Genomic DNA, 17777 nt, shown 5'->3' with positions numbered 1-17777 from the left:
TTTATTGTTATGCCTGGCAGTAATTGCCTAAATGAAGTGTTTTCAAGGGTAATTCTAGGCCACTGTAATTATATGTATGCTGCCACTCTCACCAGCGTGAAAATGTCTTTAAAACAATTTGCAGAGCTCGCCAGTTGGTTACTCAGGAGGGGGGTCTTCTGCCTGTTCCACATGAATACATTTCACTTTCGGTGGTGTTTTTAGGTGTTAGAAAATGGTATTTCCTCACACATCAGAGTTTCTTGGCAGCGAAGTGACCCCTAAAGAGTTCTAAGAAGTCTGTCATCCTGCTTTTTTTTTTATTAACTGTGATATCCCAAAGGCAGCAGAATTCCTGGAGGACAGTTAAACCTTGATAGTGAAGATGGGTACCTGTAGGACTGCGAGGTGAAGCAGAAGATGCCTTTGGAAGGGACAGTGAGCTGCATGCTCGCAGCCAAGCTGCAAAGAGAATCCTCAGCTCCAGCGCCAGCAGTGTTGTGCTGCCGTGCTTCCCACAGGAGCAGTGTGTACTGTGATGCTGCAGCATGGAGCCCGAGCTGCTCTTCTCATCTACCTTCAGAAACTGCTTTGGCCTGGAAACAAAGCTTCACCTTCTTTTCTTCATTTGAATGTTTCATTGCAAACCAAACACCTTCAAACACCAGATTTCAAATGGTGTTGCACAGGGTTTCTCAGACAGATGAAGGAGGTATTCACTAAGCATTAGATTGTTTTAATTTGTTAGTAGTAGAAGGATAGTGGAGGGTTTTCCTTTAGCTTTTCACAAGATAACTGCTCTTTTCCCCCCTTGACTATAATTGCTTCATTCTTCTTTATTAAAGACAGCAGTTTCTTAACAATGAAAGCAATAAAACAGCCAGAGAAGCTTTTGCTCTCTTAAAAAGAAGAAGGGAGAAATTAAGAAATACAGTTCATTATGTGGTGTAGTAACCTTTGAAGAAATTTGTAGTAGAATAGGAATGTGAATTTAAGACTTTACATAAAGGCAGGAGAAATACTGTCAACAATTCATTTTCATAGAACAAGAACTGTTTAGGCAGAAATACTGTTCAGCCTTCTAGGGAGGTCTCTAGAATATAAATCTCTGTATTTTCTTTGACTGGTGGCTAGGAGTTGTTGCAGGGGAAAGATTGAAATGGCTTGAAATATATGCACCAGAAAGCTCAATTTGTTACCTAAGCATTAATTGCTTGAACCGAGAAGTGTTGTGATGCAGGGATCTTGCCTCTCTGTAGTTTGATTGCTTTGATGTGATGTGTTCACGTTTTCTCAGATCTCCAGCCTTCAAATGTCATTCCCGACTGTGGATTGATTGTAAACTTGGCATTTATGCTGCTATTTTTATCATGTCTCCACATTAAAAATTAACTGCTTATGTAGAAGCCATCATCAGTCACCTTGTTGGCCTAAAAATGGTTTAAGCAAATACAGTCTTGGTATTGTCAAAGCTTTCAGTAAGGAAAGGCTCATGGAGTTTAAATCCTGAACTTGAAATATTGCCTTTAGTGAAATCTGAAGTATTTTTGTCCTGTCATAAATCACTAGACTTGCATTTCTTTTTAACAGAACCCCAGGTCTTCCTAGCAATGGTGACTCCAAATTGCTTTCATAGTCTGGGGCCTTAGCTTTCCCGACTGGCACTCGCCTTTCCATAAATCAAAGGACTTGTTCCGCACTGTTGGCTTCTGCATCCCTGCAGCACAATTCAAGCATCCATGTGAATAAAAGTTCCAGGGAAAGCTGAGGTGCTGCACTACCAGGGGCTGGTCCAGAGCTCCCAAGTTCAGTTGCAGCAGGAGGAGATCACTTCCTCTTCCTGGCCAAACAGACAAGGGCTGCAGTGATTTCTGTGCAGCTGTTAGAAAGTTCCATCCTTTTTTGTCTGGCATATGTGTAGACATATAATTTTAAGGGATGAACAGTCACATCTCACAAATGACAGCAGCTTCCTCTTTTAGAGGCATCTGCAAGGCCATCAGTCTTGTAAGGAGCTTGGTTGAGCAATACTGTGTTGTCTTTCTCTCTCATGCAGCGGTTAGATGAAGAGAAATGAGTTTTATTACTGGTGATTGGGTAATAAAAAGTAGAAAACAGCTTTCATGATTCAGTCTGTCTGCAGGGCAGCAGTGGTGAGGGAAGGTCTCTGTTTCACTGCATACTGGCTGCAGAGTCATTACAGGGGGGTGGCCTTGGAGCTCTTACCTCTTTCCCTGCTTCTCCCCAGATTACAGCTTCATTTGAAGGAAAACCAAAACATTTCAACTCTACCCGAGGTGAATATTTAACAGGAGGAGTGTATCAGGTGCCAGTGTACTGGGCTGCAGTGGAAAGTTTTGGTCCCTTCATTAAATGGAAAGTTACTCAGTGCTGACTTAAAAGATGCCAAGGGAAATGGCACCACTCAGTCCCAGCATGTGTGGCTTGATGAAGGTATTATACAGAGGAATTTAGTATCCTGTGTTAGGCAGGAGGGTCAGAGAAGACTGAAACTGATATTTACTGACTTTACTGAAGAAGCATTACCTGAAGAGTCCAGGAAAACCAGCAGTACAGCCTAAAAATAGACCAGGATGAACTACTGAAACTAAATCAGATCAACACGCTGTGTTGAAAAGCAGTGAACACCTGAGCCTGCAGTGATTTCCCCCTGCATCTCCATTTTGATTGAAGATCTTAAACAAGTAGAGGAGTAGAGGACTTCCCCACTGCTGCAGTGGATAGACACTCTTTCTTTACAGCTACCAAGCACTAACCTAGAGTAGCTCATACACAAATGCAGAAAATGTACATAAAAAGCCTAATTTAAAAATTTAGATCAACATGAAGTCAAGGGGAAGCATCTGAGCAGCTTAGATTTAAAATGATGTGATACAAAATTGGTTTTAAACAAAATTCCCAATTCTGAGAGTGGTGTGGGAAGCAGGGCATTATATAGAAGGTTGCCTGCACGTTTATGAAGGTATGTGGCAGTTTTAAGCAACATTTCTAAAGAGAAGCTCTGATATGTCTTCCTGAGGAAGAGTAAAAATGATCCTATAGAACAGCAAAATCTTAGACATAATCTATACTGGAGCTCATTATCAGCATAGTTATACTGACAAATCCTTTGCATGTAAGAGAACTAGAAAAGAGAAGGGTGACATGAGAGAGCAAAGGTGTGGGGTAAGGAGACATCAAACAGTTTCGGACTTGGAAAGGAGTCACTTGGAGGACAAAAGGAAATAATAAAGCTTTATGAAAACATGACAGGAGGCGAGTAATGAATAACCAGCATTTCTGAAAGCATGAGGACTGTTGAAACATCCCATAAAAATTCAACTGTAAATTGGACAGAAGGAGGATTTATTTTATACCGTGTTTTCACATTAGCCATTGCCAGGGAGTGGTGTAGAGGCCAAATGCACAGAGAAGTCAATGGTGGAAAAATAAATTGAACTGACCGTGGGTTTTTTATTGATAAAAACCGTAATTATGATAGTAAATAGAGGACTTAACTTTGAGGAAACATGGAAAAATCCTTCAGCACTGAGTGATAAAACAGCATTTTAAATTCAGTGTGGTGAAGTAATGCACGTGGAGAAGAGCCCCCACTGTGAGCAAGCTCTGAATTGGCTTTCCAGTCATAGATGAAACTCGGGGTTATAATAGGCAGTTCTATCAGAATACTCAGTGTTTGGAAAAGAAATTGAAGGTTAGATGCTTGTGGAAAAATAATAGTGATCAAACAAGGAAAAACACCGCTGTGCAAAGCCATAGTGTTGTGAATGCTGCGTCAGTGCTGGTCTCATCACTTTTAAGGACCCAGTGAAACCAGGAGAGATCCTGAAATGGTTGAGAAGAATGATCAAAGGTGTGAAATGAGTTCCTTGTAAAGAATGAGAAATAGATCAAAACTCTTCAGTTTCAAAAAGAGATTTTTGAAGAGAATGTGATGGAAGCAGATAAAGTGTTAGCCGTATGGCAAGTGTATGAACATTATTTACCGTGTCTTCTGATAAAAGGACTAAGGCCATGAAATGAATGTAGTGGGTAGCAGGCTCAAAACAAAGTGAGATGTTTATAAAGTGGGAGCAGGACCTCCTCCTTTCTCTTTGGTATTGAGGTTTTAGTCTGTTGGCACAATTCCCTGAATTTAAGCTGATTTATTCTGCAGTTAACACTTCATCAAAACGCTGTTTGCAGGGCTTTGAAAGCTTAGCTCTAGAGCTCTGCTCATAAGAGAAATCCTTTTGAATGTTGGAGTAGGGATATGGAGCCTGGCAGGCTGAAACAGCCCCTGTGGTCATTCTTCATTTAGCAAAATCAGTGCAGCTTCTCATTGCTGGATGGAAGCACGCAGTGAAGTCAAATACAGTTTGTACATATCACAACGTACAGCCCAGCCTTGTAGCTGTTTTTTTGGGCTTGTTATTGGAGTATAAGAACTTCTGTGACAGCAAGAGTTTATGTTTTCTCTTTGTCTGACAGCGAGTTGGGATGGTGGCATATTAGTTGTGATGGGTAGTTCCAGCTTCTGCTACTACAGAAATAATACGACAATACAATACCAGCCAGTGGCAGAAGTGTTATTTTGGGACTGCACCACAGGATTTAGAAGAGGACAGACTGAAGGAGAAGCTTTTGGATTCATGAAAACTAGGCATGGTTCTAATGTACAAGTGTTATTTATTTGTGGTTTATTACCTGTGCTTTGTCATGTTCACATGTTTTGTGTTGAAAAAATTAATTTCTTGCCATTTTAAGCCAATTTGGAGCATCTTGCTGAATATTGCTTAATTGTAAAAAGAAATTATCACATAAACCCATTGACTGCTCAGGTGAATTGTGCTTTTGGGTTGTGTTTTCGGTTTAACATCTGCTCCTGACGTGGAGAAGAGCTTCTGGTCACAAAAGCTTGTCATTGTTTCCAGCTAGTTAAATAAAAGATACTACCTCAGTCTGCAAATCTGTTTGATATTTGGAGGTTGGAAGAGTAGGGAGAGGGGTGATGGGCTCTGTTGATGTTGCCTAAATGACCTGTCTGCTGTAAGGTGTGCTGAGCCTTTGGCTCCCAGGAGATGCTGTGGTCTGCCTGGGGATGCCACCTCTGAGCAGCCCGAGGCTGACTCAGGCTCTTGAGAGAGTGATGAGGGAATACTCTGTGTAAGGTGGGTTATTATCATTTTACTCCTAAGGTATTATGTATGACACACAGTAATTGGATTACTGGTGCTTAGCAGATAACTGTTATACTCTGTGGGTGCTTTTGAGCCTCTCCACCAGCCAGCTGAAACTCATTAGTTTTGCTGTGGAGGAGGCTCAAAAGAGAACCTACACTTGGCTTCCGTGACAGTGGCTTAAACTATTATGATCTTCTTTATAATTGGATTTGGCACCTGTTATGACCACAATTCACCTGACTAATACTGTCTTAATTATGTCTTACAGTACCACTACCATTCTTCAGAACATTTTAAATCTCCTCTGAGGGTTTTTGTAGATATCATGGCTACAAAACTGTAATACTGGGCATGGGGTAGATGGATATATCTGTTTTCCCAAAGGATAGGGCAGTGAAGCTTGGGGAGGGAGGGGCAAAAAAAGTAATACTGAAATGAACCGAATCAACCCACAACCAGAGCTCTCATTCTAGTCCTGAAATGACTGCATGAGAAGTGTCTTTAAACTAAATTCTGCTTAAAGGTTAATGTGGGAGAAATGTGCACATAATGTTACAGGAAGGAAATAACCACATAGAGAGATGTGACCATTTCTCTCCAGGTGAGTGTTAGCAAGCTAAGCTCTGTCCTTAGAAAAGGTATTGTCAGCAGGCTTTTGTAGGGTTGGGGCTGGTGTGCTAATGGTGTTTTGCATTGGGAATGTCCTTCCCTGGGCAACACTCGCTGACTTCTGGAAGGTTGTGGCTGCTCAGAGCAGTTAAGATGGGTTGTCAGAAGGAGTTTGTCTTTGATTCAGCCTCCATGGTGTCTTACTTTATGTTTTTAATTTTTTCCACGTTGGGATGAGAGAGCATCCTGTGTATCGTAGGTAAAGTTGTTACTAACTTGAGTGGCTGTCAAGGAAGGAGAGAGGCACCAAACTAAATGTTGTGGGTACAGCTTCCTTAACAGTTACTCTGCATAATAAATAACCTCTGTGTTTGGAAAGAACATCAGCATTTCAGTGCACTGGGGAAAGGCTCCTACAGGACCTGAGACACTGATGCTCGTCTGAAGTGTGGGAGCAAAGGGGAATATCAGCAGGTGCTAGGGAACAGCAGCAGAATAGGCATTTGCTCTTGAACTTTATCAGACCAGATCTTGCACCATACAGATCTTGTGCAGTTCTTCATGTGTTCTTATTCTGGAAAGCATTGAATATTTTTTAGGTGTGAGGATCAATTTTAATATTAAACCTCTTATTTTGACATGTTAATGTCTGCCCCCAAAAGTCTATTGGGAGATGATCCATCCACTTCTTTAATGTGAAGTGTCTAACTTGATTCCTTATTCATTATTAAACAGTTTTAGAAAGGGAATTTTTAAATAGTGTTGATGTGTGGCTGTAACAGTCACTGCTTCTGGATTTTAATTTTTCTTTTTATTCTGGTCTGTGATATTTTCAGGTTAAAAATCTCTCTGTTTATACATCTGTCTTCTATTTACAATGCCTCTTCTGTGCCACCTTCACCTACGGAAAAGGCTGGTACCAGACTTCTCAGAAATGTCCCCTTTGTACTTCTTACTCGAGGAATCAGGTTTGGACTTTGTAGGTGGTTTATCCTCCACTGTCGCCTTGCTGTGGTGTGTTCCCTCATCTCATGCTGGTTTCTAGAGGATGAAATCGGGAATGAATCTGATATTAATTAATCAGGTTAATCTGTTGTAACCAAGTCTTTCTAAATGGAGAGGGATTAACACGAAACTCATGATGGTTCAACTTCATTCAGAACTGGAGTATTGAAATGAAATCACTTGCATTGAAAGCTTCAGCTACCCGGTAATGAGGTCATAGATTCCTCCTTAGTCCTTATCTGAGAAATGTAAAATTTGGGAAGGTGTGTTTGATAGAGTGCCATCCTCCTCTGGCCTCCAGCTACCTTCAGGAAGGCATTCCTAATTTGATGGAAAACGCCACTTTCCTTCCAAATATATTTTAGGTATCTACTTTATATGTAGTTTTATAATTGACTTCAAGCAGAAGTTGTTCTTATGAACAGTGATTTGAGATCAGTTACTTGTGGCCAGGAATTGGACCCGGAGATTTCCATGAGGCTGTGCTGAGATTTAACCACTGCTCCACCGGCCTGTCAGGGGTGACAAATTGCTGGAGCAGCTGTGAGTGGCAATGATCAACAGAGCTCAGCATCAGAAAGATTTTCCTTTATTTTGGGTAAAATGCCCCTTGGTCATCAGCGCTGATGAAACAGCAGTGGTTCTGTGCCCCCTCCTGCACTCTTCTGTGACCACAGCTGCTCAGAGCTGTGCTGCTGTGCCAAGCATGGGCATCTCAGGTGGCCTCTGAGCCCCTTCTGCTGACCGACTTGCACAATACTCATCGACCTGGTGCAAGGGAAGGAGAGGAAGGAACTTCTGTCTGGCAAAGGTAGCGAAGACGGATGGGGCATCCCTCTGGCAGCAGCCCATGATGATACTAAGTGAATAATGAAATTACATCCTGAATTGATTCTGAGTTGCCCTATATCCGTTACTGGTTTTAGCTGCATTAATTTGAGCTGCCTCCTGCACTGGCCAGCTGCCTGAGAAAGGGCATAAAATTCGTCCTGACACGTACAAGGATGATTTCTTGCTTGGAAGTTACTTCACAGACTGGAAATGATGGAAAGGAGAGCAGTACAGCTGTCGTGATGGTTTTGAAATAATGACACTGATACTTAAGAAGGGATTGTCAGATGATGCAGGATGGGCAATGAGCCAACCTGAAAGAGCTTGTTCTGGGAAGTTCCAAGGAGCAGTGCTGCTTGGAGCAGGGAAAGGTGCATTTAATTAATGATGAAGAAGAGAGGGGGGGGGAAGCATAAAATAAATAATTGATCAGCTTGTTTTTCACACAACGTATGTGTTCTTCAAATTTACATCAACCCTGTGATTGCCTCTTTTGCAACAGATCTGCAGTTAGCAGATTAATGGAACAGCATCTTGAGGCCTAAATCTGTCTTGTGTGCATCTATTCTTATATTTAATAGACATAATTATTTAATATTAAGCTATGTATTTGCCATAGTAAAACTTAAAATATCTCTCGCATGTTTGGTGGATAACTCGAAATTGGAGATGTTGAAATGTTTGATCAGCTTTTCCCTGCAAGGATACGATTTTGTGATGGCCAAAATCCATTTATTCAAGCTTCAATGAAGAAGAAAAGTTTGGTTTTTCTCTGCAAAAACATTAGTAGAAGTGATTTATCTTTATGTACGTATACAGCACAATAAAAAAGCGTTAGTTACCCGAATGAGCTGACACCAGAAGCATTTGTGTTGTCTTAGCTGCTGAGGAGCAGAATGTATTAATTCTTCCTGAGCTTTGCATGTGTCTGTGGGTGATTTCTGTACCCCCCATTAAGGGGGTTTATCCAGGCTGCCCTCCATTGCACTGCACATGCCAAGAGATGTGACCAAAACCACATGGGGCAATTCTTCACTGCTGAATGTATGTTGCTGCATCAGGTTTAGGCTGTATAATTTATATTGAATATTGTATTTATTATATATTATTAATTTATATTAATATAGATGATATTAATATATTATTACTTTATATAGTATGTTGTATTTATGCTTACTTATATCAGTAAACACAAAGCATTTAAGGCAGTTTTATCTTTAAAATGAAAGTGAGAGCAAATCTTTCTTAAGTATTTGATCTGAATATTTTTCTCCCATCCTGATAGCAGTTGACACAAATGAGTTAAAGAAGATCAATCACAACTGCATTACAAGATAGGAAGACTGAGCTCTGACTAAATGTTTGTTTAGCTACACCATAACTTAAATGGTGGTTCCTCCCACACAGCAGAAGGCTCAGCTGGGTGTAAAGGTTATATTTATCAATGCAATTTAATGTCTGGTAGCCAGTGAAAATGCAGCTTTTTCAGTAAGATAAATAAAATGCAAAATCAGCATTGAATTTCAGTAAATTGAAATGTACTGCTTGATGATAAAAATCAGTGTTAAAATCACATTTAAACAGATTTCCAATCCATCTTGCTCTGGAATGCTTTATTTCGCTCAGTGGGATACACATTACATTTGATTATTATTTTTCACTTAAAATGTAGGAACACAGAGTCAATTAGTAGGAAGTGTAGTTGAAACAAAGCAGAAACAAGCTTGAAAATAAAACCACAGAGGGAACTGCTTTTCCTGGTGGAAAGCAGTCAGATTGAATCACAAGCCGCCCAAGAGTAAGTTGCTGTTGAAGAGCATCCCTGCTTGTGTTGGATCAGAGGAATTGAGCTCAGCTACATCTATGCCTGGGTGGGACATCCTGAACTATGGGTGTTGTGGAACGGGCAGCTCAATAGAGCATCTTCGAACAGCTCTATTTGAACGTGTCCTTTACCATAAAGCTGGTGAAAACGGTTCTGTGGCTTCATTTGAGTAGCTGATGCTGGATAATGCCAGTATTGCCTCAGAGTGGTGCCACCCTGAGAAAAGGGCATGGAAAAATGATGTGAATAACATGATCGATGATAATAGCCACTGCTTATTTCATTGGTAGTGAGGAGAACAGCTTATCAAGGGAAGTGCTACAAAGCTAGTTGAAAGAGATATGATGACCAGAAAGAGCTCTTTTGGAGACAATCATCTGCATCATTTCCAGAGGAGAAATTTCTCATTCCAGTATCCCCATTCTAAAACATCTTGACTGTACTGTACAGGGGAATTCAGCAGGGTTCAGTGTTTTCATGATTTCAGGTAATTCAAAACAATTTGAAGACTTATATTTTTCATGCATTCTTGTTTAATCAGCCTTATAATTGATTCCTGCTAATTCAAATGGTGACCAAGGATGATGTCGTGCTGGCTGAGCTCAGTTATACATGGGGCAGCGTGACCCTTGCTGTAATGAGAATTTGACTCCTCCAAAATTAATGGAAAGCTGGGCACAGGCCTTTTCCTCACAAAACCATTGTTAAATGTAAGTCTTGTTTAAGTGCCTTAGAAAGTATGTTCACCAGATGGCATTTCTGCCCTGGGGGCAGCCCAGATTTAAAGGAGTTAGAAGTATGCTGTGTAACGATGCCGTTGTCACTCGTGTGCAGTCATTGGCACTGTGCTGGTTAAGCAGAACATAATTTCTCTCTGCAGGCTCATAGTTTGTCTTGGAGGTGGAGAACCATGTGGTGCATTCCCAAAAATACATGAGCTGGAACGGAGAGGGAGTAACCTAGGAAAATATTTTGAAAGTGAATTTGGACTCTTTGCCTATTTTGCTGAAAGTTTACCATGTCAGCCAGCGTTTCAGCCTGTGTAAGCGGTTGGGAAGCACACTCGTGTCAAGAGGCTTACAAAGGACTGAGGAGCCATGTAACAGGAGTGCCCACGTGTCTCAAAGTCCATAAATGAAACTTGATTTAGCTCAGATCTACATGCTGAGATTGTGGTCTCAGACTGAGGAGCCCCAAGAGGCAGCTTGTCTTCAGGTGTGTCTGTGCCAGAGAAGCGAAGCGAAGGAAGCACAGAAAGCAGGAATCCCCTTCTGTAGAAAGCAGAGAGCTGCAGTGAAGAGCTCCACACCACACACAGCTTAATACATTCAGCTGCAAACCTGAGGACTGTGGGTAGTGTGCTTTGGTTCTCGCACTGCCTGCAGATTCTGAGTTTATTCTTCCTTTGCACACCCAAGAGCAGTGTTTCGTCTTTCCATCCCCTGGTAAGAGGGTGGCTGTGTCAGTGAGCAGTTGTGGAAACCTAATCCACATTGTCGTGACTGTAAGTCCCTAGAGAGGAGGCTGCTTCAGCCAGCTCTGCTAGGCTGCCAAACAGAGGAATGTACATTTAGGTAGATTTAATGCCATGTTTTGCAGCATAGCTACTGTCTTGTGTAATTTCCCCTCAATGCAGTTAACATACAAAGCAGGAGTATAATGGGCTATAGAGTTAACAGATTAGAAGCTGTTGTCTAGTTGAGATGAATGAACAAGAATTGTCAGCCTCTGAATACAAGATTTTGCTACAGTGTTCCTTAACAACATGAAGAGATTGCAATTCCATAATAAACCAGAATATTTCAAGGAGGTGCCCAGAGAGCTGGATTCAAGATCCAGCTCTTGCAGCTTGTACCCCTTGGGGGAGCAGCTCTGCTAGACCTCTGCTGACTACAAACCAGGACCAGAGGACCCACCGACCGTGCAGTTCTCACTGCTGGCTTGGTGCTGTAGTACTCGTGCTCTTGGCTTGCTGAACTTACTTTCACACACATGCTTTTTTTTTTTATATCTTGAAATAATGTAAATTGAGAGCATCCTTATCTTGGAGTAAGCATGGGAGCTTACGTATTCCAGATCTTATTTATAGGTAGGTGGTTTCTTTCTGAGGCTGACCTGCCTTGGGGGTTTTTTGCAGCCTTCTGTGTCCTACCCTGTTTTCTAGTCTCTGCTAATGATTCACCAAATGTCATTCCTCGTATTACTGGTTTTCAAAGAGCATAGAGCCTACTCCAGCCTTCAGGAAGCTTTTGGAAAGGGATGGATGGTTTAAATTGGGGTATTTGAATGTATTTATAGCCATCTATAAACGGAGGCAGGAGGAATACTTGCAAAGCATGTGGTCTTGGGACATTTAAAGAAAAATGCATGATTTATACACAGATCATTCCAGGCAAGCCTTTTGCTTTGCCTGTAGCCTGTCTTCTATGGAGCTCTTCTGTGTGCTATGAATATTGATGCTGCTTTGTTGTGGTATTTTAAACCTGATTTCAATTTCTGAAGTGACAGGTTTGGTTTTCTTAATCACCAGAGGAGTGGAGGGAGAGAACTGATTGTTTCCTGGGCAGCCATGTCTGCAGATCTTTAACATGGTTGGAACAGAGGGTAGCCCAGCTCACCAATACATCCCTTCCCTTTGCCTCTGCATTTAAAGAGGTGCTTTACCAGGTGTCTCTGCTACAAATCATTCTCTTCAGAGAAATTCTTGTGGCCTTTTTTGACAAGCCCCCTTTGGCATGTTTCAGACTGAAAGCCACATTGCTGTTTGCGTAGCAGGGTTCTTGGGTAAAGTTGTGCTCAATAATCATACAGAGTAAGTCAGACCTATTGCTGTAATAACAAGTTACCCAGATGTGGCTCAGGGCAATCACATTCAGCTTGCTAGGATCTTGAGAAGAGAATAGTGCATGCATCTGCCTGCAGAATATCCTCTGAATGGATTGAAATAAAATCCTGAGTCTGTGACAGTAATTTTCTGGAGAGTTCATAAGTGGATTGGAAGAGCTGGTTCAGCAATCTAAAAAAAGCTGCTTGCGAGCACTGATGGGGACCCCCTGTACCTTCTCCTTCAAAAACCTTCAAAAGGCTTTGAGATTCTAGGAAAGCAGAAAAGCCTCAGATTTGCTGGATGAGCAGGTTGGAATCAATACGTTTAGAGAAGCAATCCACCATCTGGCTGTTTGTGGCTGTGCAGGTTTATTCTCTGCCTGATTTTGCTCTCAGTGCAGCAGTGATTTCCTGGCACCCCTCAGTGTCGGGTCACCTCTGACCCCTCAGAGCTCTTGCTCCAGCAGCCTGGGTGAGGGTCTGCTCCATGCCACAGAGTCTCCCAGGCTGGTTGTGCTGCAGGCTCACTGTAGAGCACATCTCATGCCCTTCCTTCCTTCACGCTGCTCTGCAGTTTCCCCAGCTCCGTGGGCTCAGTTGGTGTAAAGGGAGCTGTTCTGTTCTCTCTCAAGGAAGTTCCACCTGATTCTGAGCCCAGCATCCAAACCAGCAGCTTTCCTTGTTGCTGCCCAGTTTTAACAAAGGAACAACACACAGTACAGGTGTAACACAGACATTTGTTGTCTTACTCCCTAGAGACCTCACTTCCCCTGAAACAGTATTTGCAGTAGAAATGGACCAGGAAGATCAGCCACGGCTGTTTGCCTTCTACAGTTACACAGGCTTTGTGGTGCACTCAGAACCAGATTCTTCCAGACTTTCTGGCTTCAGCTTGAGCATATGCAAGTCTAATGAAAGATCTTTAAGTTTGGTTTGGCTAGCAAATCTTCTAATACTGTTTCTAACAATATGCCTTTGTTTCAGAATCACGCATTTGCTGCTCTGAGGATTAGTTGGCTCCACTTACACCACCATGGATGAACTGCAGGATGTTCAGTTGACAGAGATCAAACCACTCCTGAATGATAAGGTAATGCTTTGGCTGTACTTTGGCTGACTTTGTGTCTGGCAAGGAGCCTTGATTGCCAGAATCTCTTTACATCTTGAAGTACCTTAGGTACTGGCTTAAGTGCTTCCCTGCTCTGGTAGTCCACCACCACATACTCTTCCAAAGTCTCAGGGCAAGACAGACCACCACGGTTCAGGTGAGTTTGGAGTCCTGGCCAAACAGTATGTCATTGTCATGCCTGTACTGAAGGTTTACAAAGGCGGGGTGGAAACTGGACAGGTGATACCATTGCTGACCTCTACTAAGTTCCTGCTTGTTAAGAGAAGCCTTGGACTGTATCCCACTTTCTTTTTTTTCTTTTCTCTCTTTTTTTTTTGTTTAAAATAATTTGTCTGAAATTATCCTCTTGTGTTTTGACCTCCAAAAGAACCTTGTCTCTGTTGATTTAGTAATGGAGAGCCTTTTAATACCTGCAGAGCCTAGCTAGAGCAGTCCAGATTCGTGCAATACTGAGACTGTGGAAAATCACTCTATTGTGGCAGCTGTTTAAGGCTGTCACTGTGTTCTGTGGGCTGGAGAACAGGCATCTGGGCTTTAGGACAGCCTTAGCCTCACTGGATTCTGCCACAGGACTGTTGCTCTGAGTGCCAAAGTCGTTATGGGCCATCCCAACAAGACCTAGAATCTTGCATCTGTGAATTGCGCTTGTAAGCAATGTGATTTGGTGACTTTCCATACCTCACAGCCAAGTTTGATGGTATGTGAAGCAGTTCTGAATGCTTTGCTGTTTAATGACTGACATGAACATGAGCCGGCAGTGTGCGCTTGCAGCCCAGAAAGCCAACTGTATCCTGGGCTGCATCAAAAGGAGCATGACCAGCAGGTCAAAGGAGGTGATCCTGCCCCTCTGCTCTGCTCTTGTGAGACCTCACCTGGAGCATTGTGTGCAGTTCTGGTGTCCTCAACATAAAAAGGACATGGAACTGTTGGAACAAGTCCAGAGAAGGGCCAGGAGGACGATCAGGGGCTGGAGCACCTCCCGTATGAAGACAGGCTGAGAAAGTTGGGGCTGTTCAGGCTGGAGAAGAGAAGGCTGCGTGGAGACCTCATAGCAGCCTTCCAGTATCTGAAGGGGGGCTCTAGGGCTGCTGGAGAGGGACTCTTCATTAGGGACTGTAGTGACAGGAAAAGGGGTAACGGGTTCAAACTTAAACGGGGGAAGTTTAGGTTGGATATAAGAAGGAAATTCTTTCCTGTTAGGGTGGTGAGGCACTGGAATGGGTTGCCCAGGGAGGTTGTGAATGCTCCATCCCTGCCAGTGTTCAAGGCCAGGTTGGACGAGGCCTTGGGTGATATGATTTAGCGTAAGGTATCCCTGCCCACGGCAGGGGGATTGGAACTGGATGATCTTAAGGTCCTTTCCAACCCTAACGATTCTATGATTCTATGAAGGACTAGCTTGTGCTGCCAAAGGGTCACAGTACTTTGTCCACTCGCTTGGGAAAGACTGTCCTGTCTAATGCAGTTAGTGTTTGCTCATTGCTTTAGTGTGCCACCATTATCTGTTTAGTGTCTGTGAAGTGTAAAAATCCAGCAGAGATCTGCAGTCCAGCTGCCTGTTCTTCCAGCGTAGTGCTGACTGCCAGGCTTCCACTGTAGCTTAAACATCATCTTTGAAGTGTTTCCAGGGAGAGTGAGTTTTGAAGAACAAAATCAGTGCAGACCAGCAGAAAGTGCCTTGGAAACAGTGTGTGATTTCAAAATGAGAAATTAAGGTTTACAGAAGACAAGCTTCTAAATGCAATGCTCATGATTCTTCGAGGACTTTCCATGTTTGAGTTCAAGAGAGTAGATTTCCCTTGCTCCAGTGTGCTGACCTAAGCAGGAGGTATTGAAGTATGCTAAAACAAAGTGGGTTTCGCTTTATAAGTTTTCAGTCTCTCTGTGAAGTATTGCCTGGTCAGCCCCATCAGGTCCTTGCCATCTGCATGGCCACTTCTGTTATCTAACAGCTGGGACACTTCTGGTTTAAGTGCAGAGTGCTCACCTGAACAGCCCAGTGGTGTTAACCAGACTCAGAAGGGCACATACCAAGTGATGTTTGGTTTCCTTGACTCAGTTTTGGAGTTACAGGAAGGATATCAGTAAGGGGAAAAAAATAAGTAGGGTGGCTCCAGAACCATCCTCTGCCCTGCATGAGAAGAGAAGTGTGCAGTGGCTCTCCTTGTAAGTTTGCTTTAATAAAGTGAATGCCTCAGGGAACTACCACCTCTGGGGTCTGGTCTTTGTTAATGCTTTCAAGCTTGAAATAATACATACGTACTTTTTAGACCCGGTTTATGGATCATGTGGGTGGGGTGCTATAACACACTGTTCTGTGCAGTGTTATCAGAGTCCAGAAAGTACCAAGCTGACAGTTCACCAAGATTTTCACTGACCACTTGAGATGTAGTGGTTTGAGCCAGCGCGGATTAATGGCCAGAAATAGTACAGTAAAACCCTTAAGGTACTAAGGGCTTAGGTGCTCAGCCAGAAGAAGTGTTTGGGGTGTGTTTTTCTTGTACATATCTGGTCCTAGCTGTAATTTTAGCACTAAGGTGCTGTACCTAAAACACAAAAGTTAGAATGCTGTCCCAGGTTATTTGCTCAGCCTTCTTCAGCATTTGACAGCACTCACTAGTGTAACCTACGCTGTGGTCAGAGACAGTGTTAACAAAGCACATGAGCATACAGACAAGTTACTGCAGACCTTTGAACTTGCAGTATGCCAGATGTGGGATGCACTTGCTGTGCTTACCTGCATGTGTGGTGTCACCCTCTGGAAAAGTCAGTTGTGCATTGCTGAGCTCAGTTCCCATGTGCTCTGGTCTCAGTAACTCACAGGTCACTGTTTGCCCTGGATCGACACCATGCAGTTACTGCAGGAGAGCTGACTGCATGGCCTGTTTCCTTGTGCTCATGACATGAGATCCTAGTGGTAGATCTCTCAAAGGCACCAGGACCACACAAAACCCAACCTTGTAACCAGCTTGACTTTGGTCAGGGTCCTTCCCATGTGTTCCTGTCCCTTCTCTAGTACAGTCAACTTTCACTTGTGTCCATAGGTACTCTCCTTAGCTGGCAGCCTTGGGAGAGCCCCCAGCAACCTCACTGCATAGTAATGAGCAGAACTTGCTTGGAGTTCCCCTATGTGGGTCTCACATTTGAGCTGCTATGGTGACTGCAGTCAGGCTGGGCTGTACTGAAGAAGGGGGTGAGGTCTCCTAGGGGAGCTTTGATGGTGTTGGGGTTGTTTTGGGGTCTTGTGCTGAACTCTTGTTTTTTGTTAACAGAATGCGGCTCGCAACTTCCAGGACTTCGACTGCCAGGTAAGACACATGGGTAGACTCCCCATAGCCCATCAGTAATGCTGAGAGAGAGATGAAAAAGCTCTCTATATTCATTTTAGCTCCTGTTAAGGTCTAATCAATAAAAACTTTATTGGCAGAAGTTTGCCTTTACCCTTTCATGCAGCAGACATTGTTCTGAGTGCAGAGATGTTGACCTGTCTTGCTCTGCCAAGGTTCCAGGACATCTTGCAGGATGGCTGGTCTCCTGAAAAGCAGTTTCTTGGAAAAATGCAATATGCTGAAGAGCTGCAGATCTGTCACATCCCATCTGCTTCACAGGCTAGGAAAGGAGGAGCTTGTGTGCTCTATTTGTGTTGAGAGGGGATGGGAGTCAGCAAGCTGCCCCAGATACAGCACCCTGCTTTGCTGGGCCTGGGGCACCACCACCCGTGGTCACTGTCTGGGAGGTTATTCGCCTGAGAGAGCAGTGTGGAGATGAGCCTGATCACTCTGGTTATATAGGAATAATCCTTTTAGAGGAGTACTGCACCACCAGCATCTGAGACAGAGGACACATTCTTTGTTAGGCAGAGCACAGCACTGAGATTACGTGGTGTTTTATGGGATGCAGGCTCATTTACCATGCTGGATTACCTTGCTGACTGCCCTCAGCATTTTGATATGCAGCCAGCAGCTCTTCTTCACCTGATTGCAGTCAGGTTGAAGATTCTTTCTTTTCAGCTGTAAGAGGCTGCTGTGTCTGGAGTGTTCTGCTTTGCACCGGACAGGCTCTCACTGCTTTATTACACCAGTGGTATGGCCAGGGGTAGAACTGTCAACATCACATGATAGCCCTTAATAAAGGTCTGTTGACGTATGGGATTCCAGAAGGCTTTCCGCAGGCTTGTGTGGAACAGAAATGTAATAAATACAGTCCTTAGAAGATAGTTTGTGCTTTTTCTATCTCTTGATAATCAGACACGGAAGTACAGCCCATCTGGGCAGCACATGTCACTGTACTGCTTTAGCTTGATTCACTGCGAGTTTTTTAGTATTATTTTAAAGCCTCTACATGTAAAAATTACTAATCTTAGCATGTTACAACTTTAGTCTTAGAAGTG

The 17777-nt window shown here is 43.1% G+C and overlaps 1 protein-coding gene across 4 annotated transcripts in view; it reads left to right on the top strand.

Annotated features, from left to right (window-relative positions):
* The window catches only part of NDRG3 (NDRG family member 3), a 47021-nt gene that overhangs the window by 7071 nt on the left and 22173 nt on the right, over window positions 1–17777 (top strand). For 2 of the 4 annotated variants that reach the window (XM_061441731.1, XM_061441729.1), the window contains exons 2-3: window positions 13243–13348; window positions 16660–16695. In XM_061441731.1, coding sequence (XP_061297715.1) covers window positions 13292–13348; window positions 16660–16695 — 93 coding nt within the window. In that variant the 5' untranslated portion in view covers window positions 13243–13291. The remainder of the gene's footprint in view (window positions 1–13242; window positions 13349–16659; window positions 16696–17777) is intronic. The other 2 variants (XM_061441732.1, XM_061441730.1) reach the window with 1 other exon arrangement.

This window comes from Pezoporus flaviventris, unplaced genomic scaffold, assembly GCF_033815535.1.
Source record: "Pezoporus flaviventris isolate CSIRO_AGI_PZ_B2104156 unplaced genomic scaffold, CSIRO_AGI_Pfla_v1 ptg000213l, whole genome shotgun sequence".
Lineage (NCBI taxonomy): Eukaryota > Metazoa > Chordata > Aves > Psittaciformes > Psittacidae > Pezoporus > Pezoporus flaviventris.
This window is presented reverse-complemented; position numbering and strand designations above follow the sequence as displayed.